This window comes from Anolis sagrei, chromosome 1 (assembly GCF_037176765.1).
Source record: "Anolis sagrei isolate rAnoSag1 chromosome 1, rAnoSag1.mat, whole genome shotgun sequence".
Classification (NCBI taxonomy): Eukaryota; Metazoa; Chordata; class Lepidosauria; order Squamata; family Dactyloidae; genus Anolis; species Anolis sagrei.
The window spans coordinates 30,973,826-30,989,226 of NC_090021.1; the positions used below are offsets into that span (position 1 = coordinate 30,973,826).

Sequence of the window (15,401 nt, forward strand, 5' to 3'; positions counted from 1 at the left end):
CTGTGGGAGGCTTTTCTCATGTCCCCGAATGAGAAGCTGGAGCTGACAGATGGGAGCTCAACCCACCCCCCGGATTTGAACCACTGACCTTTCGCTCAGCAGACCTGCTCGCAAAAGGGTTTAACACATTGTGCCGCCAGGGGACTGGCAGAATAACACACAACCAAACGTGAAGCAACTTCTTGTTAACTTTTAGATAAATATAGAAATATGTGCCTGCATAAAAAAGTTTGGCACCGTTCTTGGTTCAAGAAAGGGTAGGATAATATGGGTTGTATTTCAATGGCTGAAAGATTTGACAAAGAAAAGTAGCTCTGGCTTACGTTCTCTGTAGAGGTCCTCTGAATCCTTTAATTTCAGTGACATATACTTCTGCGCTGGGTACTCTCGATTGTACTGTTATTTGCTTTTATTATCAATTGACATAAACTGCAGAGTCTGGAAGTGTATGATTATAATCTACACACCACCATCTGAAATATAAATATTTCAGAGGCGGTTTGTGTGTACTGTCAAGATACAATAAGTAGGTTCTCTGAACCCTTTTGTGGGGTGGAGGGGAAGAGAATAAAATAGGATATCTACCTCAACCCTTCTTTGCCCGCCTCCATTTCTACTTTTTTGAAGGTTTTAAATTTAGTGAGATGCTTTTGATTCTGCTCCAATAACAATGAATAGTTGTTTGAGACTAGATGTTACTACAGCTAGTCAACATATGCTGCAAATACATTAACTTGAAACCTAATATCTTTACTTTCTTCCAAGTGAAGGGAAGATTTTTGCAGGATATGTTACTTTCCCACCAATTCAAGAGCAAATGGGAATGCAAATACCAATAATGTCAGCTATTCTTAAAGAATTGGGGTTAAGAACTTGGCACTGTGAAATGGCCAAGCTGTTGGCACAGTAATCTTAAGCTGATTTTTCTTTCTAAGCTGTTCAGTTTTTTCCTGCTGAAGAGGAAGTGCAAGACAAAGCTGTGCCAATGTGCTTCTCTTAATTAGAGCGCTTCTGAGCAGATACTAATCTCCCACGCAGAGTTTACTAATAACCTAAGGGTGCTTAAAAACAGTCAGAATCCTGTGGAAAATATTGTTAGTCAGGGCACCAACCAATCTGTTCCTCTAAATTTTTAAGTATTTAACTCCTGTATCCTTCTCCAAATTCAATTTTTTCCACAATAGTCCTGTGAATATAATCTTGCCCTTCCCATTTTACAGGCAGGGAAGTCATTAATCCCAAAGCAGCGTATTCCTTTGTCAGACATCTTTGTCAGGCTATTCTTAATGTTTAGGTGGCATCTCCTGCAGTTCAAATCCATTGCTCTATTTCCTAGTCTCAAGCAGGAGAAAGCAAATTTGCTCCCTCTTCAATATGACTTCCTTTCAAATATTTAAACACGGCTATCATGTCCCCTTTCAGACTTTCTCCCTAAACTGCTCCTCATAGGACTTTGCTTCCAAACTTTTGATCATTTTGGCTGCCATTCTCTGGACACATTCTAGCTTGTTGCGATTCTTGATACTTCCCATGGTCTAAACAGGATATTCCTATAGGTACAACCTACGCTAGAGATGTATTGGTTTTTTTTAATGCTGCTGACTAATGTTCAGCTTGATTGAGTCTTATGATTCTAAAATTATTTTAACATGTCCCGTTGTTAAACCAGGTGTCACCATCTTATATCTGTGTTTCATTTTTTTTCTACCGAAGTGTCGTACATATCTTCCTGTTGAAATTTCATGTTGTAAGTTTTTGCTCAGCTCTGCAACCTGTTAAGGTTAATTTGAATTCTTATTCTGTCCTATGAGGTATTAGCTACCTCTCCGAATTAGGTGCCATCTACAAATTTGATAAGCAAACCCTCTATCTCATCATCCTAGTCATTGATAAACAGTACTGGGCATGGGGCAGATTCTGTGGAACCCCACTGGTCACTCCACCCCAGGATGAGGAGGAGCCATTGGTAAGCACCATTTAGGTTTGGTTGATCAACCAATTACAAATCCACCTAACTATAGTACTGTCTAGCCCACATTTTGCTAGCTTGTTTGCAAGAATATGGGGAACTTCGTCAAAGGCCCTATTGCAATCTAGATATACTATATCCACAGCATTCCATCATCCATCAAGATTGCAATACAATGAAGAAATGAGAGGCAATTCTGTTTAATTTTTCCTATCATCAATGTCTGGCTGATTGAGTTTGGGTCCTCTTTTCTCCCTTTTTGAAAATGGGGACATTTGCCTTTCTCCAGTTTGCTGGGTCTGCTCCTGTTTTCCAGGAATTCTCAAATTATGCCTCTTAATATGTCACTTTTCAGAGACTCCCATCCATCCCACTCCTTTCTCTTTTAAGTATTCCTTATCCTGGGATCATACTCAGATTTTTAAATTATTGAAATCAGCTTTCTTAAAAGTCAAGAATGCATGTCTATGTTTGACATCTCCTTTCTGCTGCACAACAAATTCTAAAAGAACATAGTTACTCTCACTTAAGGAGCATAACACTTCTACGTCATTTACCAAGTTGTCACTGTTGGTTGGGATCAGTTTTAAAATAACAGAACTTGTTGTTTCTTCCACCTTCTAGACAATGAAGTCATCTGAAAGGCAAGTGGGGAATTTGTTTGACCATACACTCATAGTAGAATTCGACTTTTAAGAAATACTAGATTAGTTGAAATTTCCCCTTACTACTAGTCAGCCTTCCAAATTAGTGGGTTTAACTTTTTTTGGATTTGATTAATATAGTGTCCTCCAACACAACTCTATGGTTAGCCTCCAGCAGAACTGACCATGGAGTAAAACTGGAGGGTCTAGACAGATATTTTCAGATTAAAAAAACACTTATTTCCCATTTGTCTGCTTCACAGGGGTTCTCTGCTCTCACCATAGCAAATGTGAAAAGCTGGCTATACATCTTTCCTTTCAGAATATGTGATGATCTCTTCCAGAGGCATCATACAAGTCCCCAGTCCAGTCTGTAGCTGACTGCCACAGTGACAACCCTGTTCCTCCTCCTAATGTTTAACCAGATGCTCTCAGCCTGACTTTGGATTTAGGTCATATGTAAACATCCTTGACATCTTCATCTGTTGCCTGGGAACTTCTCTTCAAAAAAAGGAATAAATTCCTTTGTGTAAGCTGTTTCACAGCAATCAGAATAAGGTTGCTAGGATACAAAAAAGTTGCAGGCATAAGACAAATTCCATTCTGATAGAATACATACAAAATGGTTTTTTAGAGGAACTGTTCACTACATCATTCTGCTGCAAAGTGAAGATCCAAGTACCTCAATAGCTGTATTGAAAATGCTGGCCCAGAACAAAGTACACAAAGGAGAACGGTGAATAAAACACGATTCATCAATTTATCTGGTGCTCCAAACCACTGAGTGATTTTATACTGACAGTGCATATGCAACACTCATGTGATGTTTCAGCAACAATATCAACAGCAGGATAATGCAGATCTAAACACGAAATCCATTTGAAAGTACTCCTTTTATCACAGTGAAACATTTGCAACTACCTGTTGGAGAAAATGGGACAGAGCAGTATGGTACTTCCTTCTCCATGACGCAGAAGAAACTGGTGCTGGGTGTATTTATATACACCTATATTAGTTGTTTCAATGGCCTATTCATGTACTCTATATACATTATTGACACTGAATAACACACACAGTCACCGTTCATACTTTTTAAACTTTTCATTTATTGATACAAAGCTTTCTCTCCATCGAGGCAAGGTGATCTTGGAACAGCATTTAGTACAACAGAAAACATGTTTCTTAAATGGGATTTCTCCTTATATTCAACATGAGCCTACTGTAAAGGTTGAACTACATTTCCTTCAAAATGTGTTTATTTTATTTTTAAAGAAACTCTAAATTGTACTTATTGGGAAAATAAACAATAGACAAGGAAGTGCCTCTGCTGAAATTAGGCTCTGTAAAGGCACAAAAAACCTGGTAGAGTTTACTATGTCTGCTTATTTTAATAACCAAAACAGGACTGCTGTGCATACTACATGCTTAAGATAAACAGGATATTGTTTTGATTTGTCATATGTTTCACTGGCATTGCATGTTTGCCATTGTGTTTTATATTGTTGTAAGCCACCCTGAGTCCCCTTGGGGAGATAGGGCGGGCTATAAAGATTATTATTATTATTAAACCATCTTCATGTTTTGCTTTTGTCAACTGAATCCATCACATAATGATGGATTCAATTGACCCTCATCCAACAGTGAGACAAAATGTAACTTCCTCATTGTGGCTAAAATAAAAATACATCTCCACTAACTTTGCATAGCTTGTTTTCAGGTCTAGTGCATAAAATAAAAGGAACAACCTGTTCCCATAGGGATGGTGGGTACATCTATTCAGACTACCCATTTTCTGGTCTAAATATTCTATTTTTCTGTCTGATCAGCCCCTATTGGGTAAGAAATTGGCTTCTGATCCACTAGTTACCCATTGTACTTTACACAGCAGAGAACAGTTGCATCCCATATACCAGCTTTTGTTTCCCTTTACAGTGAATGAAATAAAATTTACTGTGGTACATGTTTGAACCTAAGAACAGGAACTACTTGGAGATGCTTCTGCAGATCAACTTCTTGGTGTAAGAAATTAGTTTTAAGACCTGACAAATTTCAATTTGAAAAATTAAGATACTAGGAGGCTTAAATGCAGGTTTTCTGCTTTCACTACCAAGAAGCAGCAATTACAATAAAAAAAATTGTCAGAGACATGAAAGTGCCAAAAAAGGATTGGAAGCCATTTGGATGTTTCTATAGCATAATGTCAGTTGGTTCATAAGAATTTTCATCGTTTGACATGTTACTACTGTTTTAGTTAATGGAAGTTTGACACTGCCTCAAAGGGGAAAAAAAACCTATTGTTTGTACAGCCATATTTGCCTATGGCTGAATAGAAAATGTGTGCCTGTAAAGTATGTATAGCTTGAAGACTAATTCCTTTGAACTTTGTAGCTGTCCAGAGTAGTTGAGGCTATTCAATCATCATCTTTTTCTGCAGAAATCTGACACAGCTTCCAGTTTTCTTTTTCTCTCACTGGCACATTACAGGTAATCATGTACTGAAGATCAATTCAATCTATGAGTTAAAGCAATGTCTGTCTCTTCATAACTCATTTATTAACAACATGAGACATATGCAACTGCATACATGTGTAAACTATTTGTACAACATGGTACTATTCAAAATATTCTCCACTGGTGATGATTCATTTGCAGCATCTTTGAAGTAATCCATCAAATCCACTTTGGAAAAATTATTTCTGGTAATCCCTAATACCATATCTGACAGCATCTCCCATTTCCTCACCAAAACACTTTACTTGAAGGTTTTCCTTCACCTGACAACCTGAGGGTGCCAAATCAAGACTGTACAGTGGATGTAAAATGCAAGGTTGCTAAACAAATGTGGAGTCATTTATGGTGTGCTGTAACTGGATTGAATTCACCTGATTCTCCGATCTTTTCTTATGTCTGAATTCTAGAAGTTTCCAGACAGATGCAATGTAATGGTTGGTATTCATTATTTTGCCAAACCCGAAAAAATCAAGCAGAATTGATGCTCCTGTCATCCCAGAAGACGTTCATTTATAATCTTCCGATCTTAGGTCTATAACAGTTTTCTTAACTTTTTCTGAGCATGACGCCTTTCTAGCCTTGTTTCCTTCCTGGGTCCCCCAGGATATTACAAGGGGGGCGGAGGTAAAAAAATGTGTTTTTACAAACAAAACATTTCATAGCTACCCTTCAACTGGTAGGACAGGGGGTTTATATGGCCCCAGGTTGAGAAACACTGGCCAAGGGGATGTGGAGTGCTATCACTCTGTGAACTGATTCTTGGTTTCTGGGTTGTACAGGCTTGCCTAGGTTTCATCACCAGTGCAGCGCTTCTTACCATGTAGGCATGCAGAGATATGTAACTGAATGTCTCAATTTACTAATAAAGACGTTATGAGCTGAAATACAGATTTTGTATGCTCAAGGGTTACTTGACTTCTTCATAATGTATTGTTGTGGATTCTGGAAAGAGCAAGGAGGTATTTGCTTATACAATTGGACTTTTCTGGCTCCTCACACCCATCTCTGTTCTACCCCAAAACTAGTTCTTAGGGTCAATGGACACCTGGAACAGCAGCAAGATGGAAGTCAAAACAATCTGGTGGGGCTTTTTTGTGTAAGGAGAAGTACTTTTCCACTCATGCAAGTCAACTACAGCTTTAAGTCAAATTGTGTATCTTTCAGTAACAGAAAAGACTAGATTGAGATACAGTTAAGTACAAAAAAGGATATTCATCACAGTGTTCTGTGCTGTTTTTGGCATGCAGTGCCACTAATGAAGTGAGTTTGATTTGTAACCAAGCCTTGTGACAAACACATGCTTTTTTTACCCAACTTTAGTGTGTTTTGCAGAGTAATTTCTAGACCTGAACACACTGTATCTATTCTAATGGTTGGCTTCTGCAGAAGGCAAAAGTGAGCCTTGGTCTGTAATGTCTGGCGTGTGAAAAATATCAATACCATGTGTGTATATACTAAGAACACGAATAGAAGTCAGATGAATGTACACTTTGCATAAAGAAAAAGAAATTGAGTGGAAAATGTTTTAAATACTCTCTCACCTCAAATAATGCCTTGATGAAAGCTCTCCCAAAGGTCTGCATGCCATCTCCCACTGGACTCAAAGGGTGACTATGTTACCCTTCAGAAGATAACAACAGCATCATTCTTTCACCATTGGATATATTTAGATAAATGTATTATTAACTAATTTAGCCTTTAAAAAAAGATAACTATTGCTTTACGCTTACAAAGACTAAATAAAAGATGGTTGCGGAATAGAATGTTTAACCAACGGATCTATATTAAATCTATTCTAATTTCACATTATACACTAGGTAGGGATTAAGCCACACTGCAATACAGTTTGACTGCTCTTTCAAGCTTCCCTCGCCATAGCCCTAAGGTCAACACTAGCTGCTATTAATATACAACTAAAGGTCCATTTGCATCCTACAGTTTTTTTTAAAAAAAAGAAAAGCTCTCTTCTGACAAATAAATATGAGGTTTAACTATTTCTCTTTGCAATTAATTAACTAAATGAAGTAGCAAAACAAAAGGTACTAATGCAAGGTCTGGTTGTAATTGTTTTTACTAAGCTATGGTTAAAACATGTGGTTCAGCTTTCACTTAATGGGAAGCCATGTGCTTTCATACCTCAATTTATAGCTTTTCTTCATTTTATTTTACTTTGCTTGCAGACTTTGGACCCAATGCTCACGTTAAAAAGCCCCAAGAGCACCAGACTGGTAAAAAAGGTTTTAATTCAGCCCTCAGCACAAAAGAATGCAGAATGGGTTAAAATTAAAATAATTTACAGACTGTGATCATCCTTGCCATTAAACAGTGATGTTTCATCTGTCATTTCAACAAGCAACAAAGATTTACACATTCCACTTTTAGTAATTTTTCCAGTGCACAATAAGAAAATCAAATTGAAAGTGACTATAGTATATACAGGAATATTTAATTTAAAATAGTATGTACACTGTTGATATCAACATATCTTTTTTACTTTATTTAGAAATAACATTGCCAGCTGTAATTATACAATTGGTCAAATGTTCAACTATATATGCTATATACCTAATACATTATTGTATACAACTAAAAATTTAAATAGCAAGGTCAAGCTGTGTTTAAAACTAAATTAAAACAAAGCCCATAAACTTTAATTCATTTATAAAATATCTGTTTTCTTCTCAACATTCAGAGCTTGTTTTCTCCAATACATTTTATGTACTGGCTACATTTCAAGGCATCACATATAATAATGTGTTACTCAGTATTAATACACCGCTTAATATAGCAACATCTCTTAGCGGTTAAAAATTAGTTATCCCTCACAATATGAAGCATGTCAATGCATTTACTGTAACCAAACGTAAGTGCATTTGAAATAACAGTTCACAAGATTTAGAAGATACAAACACACATTACTGAAACAGATTGAGATCTAGACTAAGAAAGCTGTGCACACTTCATATGTATACAATAAGAAATTAAAGGCTTGACCCATTTTTAAAGTATGTTTCCTTCAAATTTTAGTGTGCATGTATTAGTCTCTCCAAACTCTAGACTTTCAAAAGGATATGCTTGGAATATTTAAGGAGTCACAGATCTTTTCAGTATGCTTTTAAATATATGGCTTTTACCAACTTGGTGCATCAGGGCTGCTGGAAAAAGATGGATGCCAGAGTTCTATTAAGTTTTCTTTGCCCTCCTGAATGTTTTAGAGGCAGTTCATAGTCCGGCCATTGCAAATGTTCTCAAGGTAAGAAGCAAGCAACCCTGTCACTGAATTAAAGAATAAGCCTCTTTAATAGAATCTGCCACCTGGCTGCCCAGGCCATCTCTGGCCCCGTCCAGGTGGCGGAGGGCCTGGTGCACGGGGTCCATTGGGAAAGCTGCATAAAAGGATAAGATTGTAATTCGTTTACCCTTTCCTCCCAAAAAGAGATATTTTTCTATATTACATTTAAAATACCACATTGCAATTTGGAGTGTACTGCCACCACACATATTTAAAAGGCTTCCAATATGATTTCATTATACTAATAAAAATGTCCTATTTAAAAATCCACTTAGGTGGCTTTGATTTTGATACTTAACATTTTTAAATAGTTTTTATTTATTTTTTTCTACGAAAATGTAAATGTGTAATAAAATTAGCTTAAATAGGAAATGCAAAGAAATACTCTTACCCTCTTGGAGGTGGGAAATGGGCTGGCGGCCACGGCAACATCCCTCTGGCTCTGGGGGGAAGTGGTCTGCCCCTGAAGCCCATTAAACCTGGTGGTGGATGCGGAGGAAGAGGGGGAAGAGGAAATCCGTACCTGCACAGAGAGATTGAGTCAACTGTCATCATGCATCTATTTGAACCATTGAATAATAGAGTTGAAAGAGACCAAATGCTATCTTACATATTTACACAAAAGCCTTTTTTTAACTTAAGTTGGGTGGAAAATTTCTGTGGAAATATAAAAAACGCCTTTAAAAATCACCAGCACTGAAAAAAACCCAAACAAACCCGAGGTTAAGGATTTTATCATCAGATGGAGCTGGGGAACATGGGAGAAAGCAGGGATGATAATATTTTTGCGTGTAGAATCATCTTCTTTGTGTGGGATTCTATCTTTACCCCCATCTCACAGGATTGCCTCCTCCTGCCTCAACCATCCACTTAGAGCAGTGGTTCTCAACCTGTGGGTTCCCAGATGTTGGCCTTTTAACTCCCAGAAATCCCAAGAGCTGGTAAACTGGCAGGGATTTCTGTGAGTTGTAGGCCAAAGCACTGGGGACCCATAGCTTGAGAACCACTGACTTAGAGGATGTCTCCACGGCTTCAGTTCTCCCTGTTTCTCCACACTTCTGACAGAGTTCACTGATTGATGACCACCGGAAGTCTGTCTGTGTTGTATGATGGGCTCCGTGGTACTTCCACTATGAACCGTTTTAGAAGTGTGTGGAAATGAAGAGGGGGATGCCAACAATTTGCATGTAATGAAGTCCTAATTGTGTCAAAGCCTTCCCCATCTTTAAGACCAGGATTGTGTTCCTTTACATGAAAAAAAATATTTACAATTTAATATTGAATGAAATTTTACTGCTTATCTGGCAAACAATAAAAGTCAATATGACTCTTGAAAATAATACTTCCCAAAGTGCCCCCCAACCTTGAAAAAAATGTTTTAAAGCAAGGGAAATAACAATGTTCTACCAAATTTCATTTCAAAAACGGCTACTTTTGGAAGCTTCCAGATTCCCGTTGTTCCTCTCTCAGAGAAGATTAATATAATGGGAAGTGAACTTCCAGTCACTTTCATTTCCCTTGGTTTTGTTTGCTTTGAAGGACAGCAGCCTTTAATAAGTTGCAAATTAGGGAACCGATCTCTGGATCTTTTCTATACTCCTGTTGTAATTTTCCTTCCTCCAATGCAGGTTAAGTAGCTGGAACTACCACATTAAAAATACAAGGTTAACCATTTTTAAAGGTTTTAGATATATTATCCTAAAAATTATATGTCAGAAAATGCAAAAGCCATATTTATATATCTTGCTAAATTATTCGTCAGAATAATATGGCAAATGGAACCCGATGTTTTGTATTTCATCATCCCCAGCCAACAGTAACCAAAGGTCTGCAATGCTGCATGTTGTAATCCATAATATGCAAAATTAGAGTAGCTAACTTAACATGGTATATAAACACAGCACCTTCTAATTTTTTCTAGAGATAACAATTTAGTCAAAATATAACTGAAACAAAGTTAACTACTCCAAAACTTTCCTATAGAGCACTCCGGACACTGAAACACACCCAGCCAGACTGGTTTTGCTTGCGAAACCTATTATTTCCAGATGGGAAAAAACCAAAAACTACAAATGGAAAATCCCCACAAAAGACTCAAATGTTTCCCTACTTCTATATATCATCATCATATGAATATCTTTGTCTATTTGGCAAAGAAACCATTTCCCTTATAGTTTTTAAAAATAATTATCAGAGCCACATATCTGGTAGATTTCACAATTCCACAATTTCCATCTAAATTTATTTCCAAAGGACAACAGAATATTTTTCTGGGGAAAAAAGGAAGTGGAAATACACACACACTGTAAATAAAACAATCCAAATTGCAACCTTAGCTACACTGTGCATCACTCTTGATCTCAACTCTTTCTGGGTCCTTTGGAATTTTATTAATAGAAAATCAAAATTCTGCAAATTTCCTGAGTAAAAAACACAGCTGGGCGAATAAGTACAGACCACAATCAAGATTGAAACTACAGAATCACAATTTTTCAGTATACATTCATTAACATTTTCAGTACTAACCGTGGAGGAGGAGGGGGAGGAGGTGGTGGCAAAAAGGGCATTCTCATCATTCCTCTTATGGGTGGGGATGGTGGGAAAAGTAGACCCCCTCGTCCTCCTCTTCGGCCTCTTGAATCTGGATATGGGCGCATTCTTCCTACTCCACGTCTTAAAAACAAACAAGAGAACAAAAAAAAAACCACCCGATTTTTTTCAGAAACTGTTAAAAACAGATCTAAAAGTTGGGAATAATATAGCTAAGTACTATATTTGAAATAATGCCATGAAATACTATCAGGCATTACACTTAACAAATATAGAATATGCTGCTGAGGAGTTTTAAGATGAAATGTACATGTAATATAGGCACAAATCAGTTAACAAAGACTTCAACAAAGAAGCTTGTTTTTACAGGCATTTTAATACCTCTCCAGCCTCCCTTCTCAGCCTCTATCTAGTTGGAAGGGTATTTTTTAGCAGCATTAACACTGGGAGGATGGTAAAGTAAGGAAAACTTTCATGTCTCTAGAAAACAATGCAATAAATCTTGAACTGGGAAAAATAATTGTACTGTAGCAATTCTATTGTAGCTGTGTATGAATTAATTCAATAGGCAAGGTGAAGAATTGCTCCTTCCCAAATTCTTTGTTGAGTTTACATATACAGAAAGACAAAGAAAAGGAGGAAGCAGATAAACCTACCACACCAGCTATACCAAGCATATTTAAAAAAAGCATACATCTATGAGCCTGACCACCAATTACGTGATTTTAATTATTTTAATTGTTGAAATGTTTTAGCGGTTGTTTTAATGTATATATTTATTTGCTAAACATGTGTTGTATGGCATTGAATTCTGCCTTTTTGTGTGTCACTCTGAGTCCTCTTCAGGATGAGAAGGGTAGGATATAAATATGGCCAAGAATAAATAAAACCACAATCACAAGATAGCAGTAAACTGGCAACATATATTATCCATGGAAGCATTTGGAAGAACTCCAAAGTAATCTCTAGAACTTTCATTTTTTTGTGCTGAGTTATGCAACATTTACCTAACCTGTTTTTCCCCCCACAGGTACATTATCATTACATTTTGAATAAATGTTTGTTTTATGGTGTATTCTACGGTTTTGTTTTTTGCCTCCACTACCAAGGTTTTTCTTGAAAAAATGATGCCTCGGGAAACCTCTACTCTGCTAATCAAGATACAATAGTATTTATATTACTTAATAATTAAAGAATATATGGAATGTAAAAATATAGGACCGATCTAGTTGCATTAGCTAGAGAATAGTATTTGCATAAAAAACACCCAAATATCTGTACATGTAAGTTGTAGTAATATTTTACTCCATTAAGATTTCATTCTCAATGTAATTGTAAGATTCTCTTTCTAATGTTTCAGGACATTTTTCTTAATATTGATGCATCGCAACCCCTGATTTATTATCTTATTAATATATGAATGTCACTGGAATAGACATTCTTTAAGGTTATGGGGCGGAGCCTCTCAAAAGTTTTCTTGTCCCACTGTTACATATGTCTTATGCACTGGGAATACTAAAACGCACACACTGTTCCATTCCTTTCTATGGGAGAAATATATGTACTTCCATTTCAGATTGTCAAAACCAGGGGAAGAGTAAAATTTAAAGGTAGCTATACTTACTTTGCCAGTTAGGAAGCTTGCACTCTGTCGATGCACATGAAATTGAATTCTTATTTTTATATATAGAAAGCTACCAATTAAAAAGACAGTGGTCTTAAGACAGGTAAACAAGATATTATAGATTTGTATATCAAGGGTTACCTTATAGGTCCAAAGCCATTCAGTGCTTTGCCTCGCATTTTCCCTCTGGAATATCCTCTGGCACCTCGGCCTCTTCCTCGATCTTTTGGTCCCCTGAACGTAAGGGAAAATATGAGATGGAGCCTCTCTTGCTCGAAGAACTAACTTTTGATAAACTTAATTAGAAGGATTTGGTTTCCAGGGATATCTGATGGCTCAGAGTCAAAAGCAGAACTTGGGAGGAAAAGCATGGTAAGATTTCATGTTCTTTTTTTTCCCTACTAAGTAGCCAGTGAAGAAACAGCAGCAGAAAATTTAGCCTTTTGCCTCACAAATACCACTATTAGCACCACTAATGAAAAAACTGCATATATTTATAAAATAGCTGTAGTTATCTTTGTCTAAAAAATATTTCCCAGAACTACTACAAAGATTATTAAGATCTGATTAAGCATATAAATACGACAAAGTTCTTTGTATACTATATTAATAACAGATGCAACTTTAGAACTGTCTTACTTTTGCTTAGTTTCCATGACTTGTATATTTTCTGGAGCAGACTCGGTTTGATCCATTCGGGCTTCAGTTTCTTGTTCCATCTAATACAAATAAACAACAACGTATATTATCTTCAGATTTACAGATCAGTTTCTCCATAATCAAATATTGTAAAGGCCTTAGCATAACTTTTTAAATGTATAACAAAACAATGACATGTTACATATCCTTTATATAAAATGCTTGGGACTAGAAGTGTTTGAGATTTCAAAATACTTGTATTTGCATATACATACATAATGAATCGTCCCAGGAATGAGATCCAAGTCTAAATATTATATCATTTGTGTTTCATTCATGCCATATAGACATAGCCTGAAGGTAATTTTATACAATTAAAAAATATTTTATGAATGGAAAAAGCATTAGAAAGCCAAGGGGTCACTATCTAAGTTACCCATGTGAATAATTTCAGATTTTTGAAATTATGGATATGGAATGCTTTATCTGTGCCAACAATAATGCACCACTTTGGTGATACAATTCAGCACGTCACCAGCTTTGAATCTTGTAGCAGACAATGCAATGTATAAAAAAGTAAAGGTTTCCCCTAACGTTAAGTCCAGTTGTGTCCGACTCTTGGGGGGAGGGTAATCATCTCCATTTCTAAGCTGGAGAGCAGGTGATGATTGTAGACACCTCCAAGGTCATGTGGCCAGCATGACTGCTTGGAGTGCCATTACCTTCCCACAGACTGGGTGGATGGGAGTTATAATCCAAAACCTGTGGAGGGCGCAGAGTTGCCTATCCCCTACACTAGGGGATTAAATTCCTTTGCAAAGCTAACATAGTTGTGTTATCGCTACTCACTGCTGTTGTGAAAGTCAATGTGCTTATTTAAGGTTTAGTCCTGTTGTTTTAGGCTATTGTTTGCTCTGTCTACAAAAATCCATACCATAACAATAGCCTGGAAACTCACAGCAACCCAGTCTTAAACTTTTCAGATGTCACAGGACGCATTTCGATACATAAGCTGCATGGTGTTGAATAGTACTTGAACTGGAGTGTTATGTGGGTAGAATCATAGAGTTGGATAAGACCTTATGGGCCATCCAGTTCAATCTCCTGCCAAGAAGCAGGAAAACTGCATTCAAAGTACCCCTGACAGATGGCCATCCAACCTCTGTTTAAAAGCCTCCAAAGAAGGTGCCTCCACCACACTCCGGGGCAGAGAGTTCCACTACTGAACGGCTCTCACAGTCAGGAAGTTCTTCCTCATGTTCAGATGTAATCTCCCTTCTTGTAGTTTGAAGTCATTGTTCCACACCCTAGTCTCCAGGGCAGCAGAAAACAACTTCACTCCCTCCTCCCTATGACTTCCTCTCATGTATTTATACATGGCCATCGTCTCCTCTCAGCCTTCTCTTCTTCAGGCTAAACATGCCCAGCTCTTTAAGCCGTTCCTCATAGGGCTTGTTCTCCAGACCCTTGATCATTTTAGTCACCCTCCTCTGGACACATGCCAGCTTGCCAATGTCTCTCTTCAATTGTGGTGCCCAGAACTGGACACAATATTCCAGGTGTGGTCTAACCAAGGCAGAATAGAGGGGTGGCATGACTTCCCTGGATCTTCCCTGTCATCTAGTAGGATCTGATCCAGGTCACCTCTAGGGCAGGCTTGGGCCAATTTGGGCCCTCCAGGTGTTTTGGACTTCAACTCCCACCATTCCTAACAGCCTCAGGCCCTTTCCTTTCCCCCCTCAGCCGCTTAAGCGGCTGAGGGGGGAAAGGAAAGGGCCTGAGGCTGTTAGGAATGGTGGGAGTTGAAGTCCAAAACACCTGGAGGGCCCAAGCCTGCTCTAGGACCTTTAGTTTGGATCCCAAAAGCCTTACAGACACAAATTAAAGACAGTGAGAGAAAACAACAGACCTACCACTTCGTACTTCCACAAAGCAGTCAGTGCCCGGCCTGTAGCAACTCCAAAAGGAGGAGGAGAAAGCCAAGCGTCCCTCCTCTTCGGGTGCAGCCCACAAACAAACGCTTTCCAAGATGGCGCCGGAAAGCAGAGTGTCTCCAGAGCTAAGCCACGCCCACCTGTGTTGAAGGGGCGTGGCTTACAGGCACAACAGGTTAGACACGCCCCCTGTCGCGAAATGGAAGGGAAACAGTGAGGCTGGGAGCCGTAAAGCGAC

General features: G+C 37.9%; 1 protein-coding gene across 1 annotated transcript; it reads right to left on the reverse strand.

The window, feature by feature from the left end:
• Nucleotides 1-3,699: 3,699 nt before the first annotated feature.
• On the reverse strand, nt 3,700-15,316 carry LOC132761461 (uncharacterized). Its single transcript, XM_067463655.1, has 6 exons — nt 15,143-15,316; nt 13,230-13,309; nt 12,732-12,824; nt 10,943-11,089; nt 8,808-8,939; nt 3,700-8,510 (listed from the first exon to the last, which is right to left on the reverse strand). Exons 2-6 carry the CDS (start codon nt 13,307-13,309, stop codon nt 8,423-8,425), a joined length of 540 nt encoding a protein of 179 aa, XP_067319756.1. The 5' UTR covers nt 15,143-15,316; the 3' UTR covers nt 3,700-8,422.
• Between the last annotated feature and the right edge of the window lie 85 nt (nt 15,317-15,401).

Excerpts from the sequence above, each read along its gene's own strand:
- LOC132761461 (XM_067463655.1), bottom strand. The coding sequence starts at position 13,309 with ATGGAACAAGAAACTGAAGCCCGAATGGATCAAACCGAGTCTGCTCCA. Across the intron at positions 8,940-10,942 it reads CCTCCCCCTCCTCCTCCACG|GTACGGATTTCCTCTTCCCC; the intron begins GTTAGTACTGAA and ends CTCTCTGTGCAG. Across the intron at positions 8,511-8,807 it reads CATTTCCCACCTCCAAGAGG|CTTTCCCAATGGACCCCGTG; the intron begins GTAAGAGTATTT and ends CCTTTTATGCAG.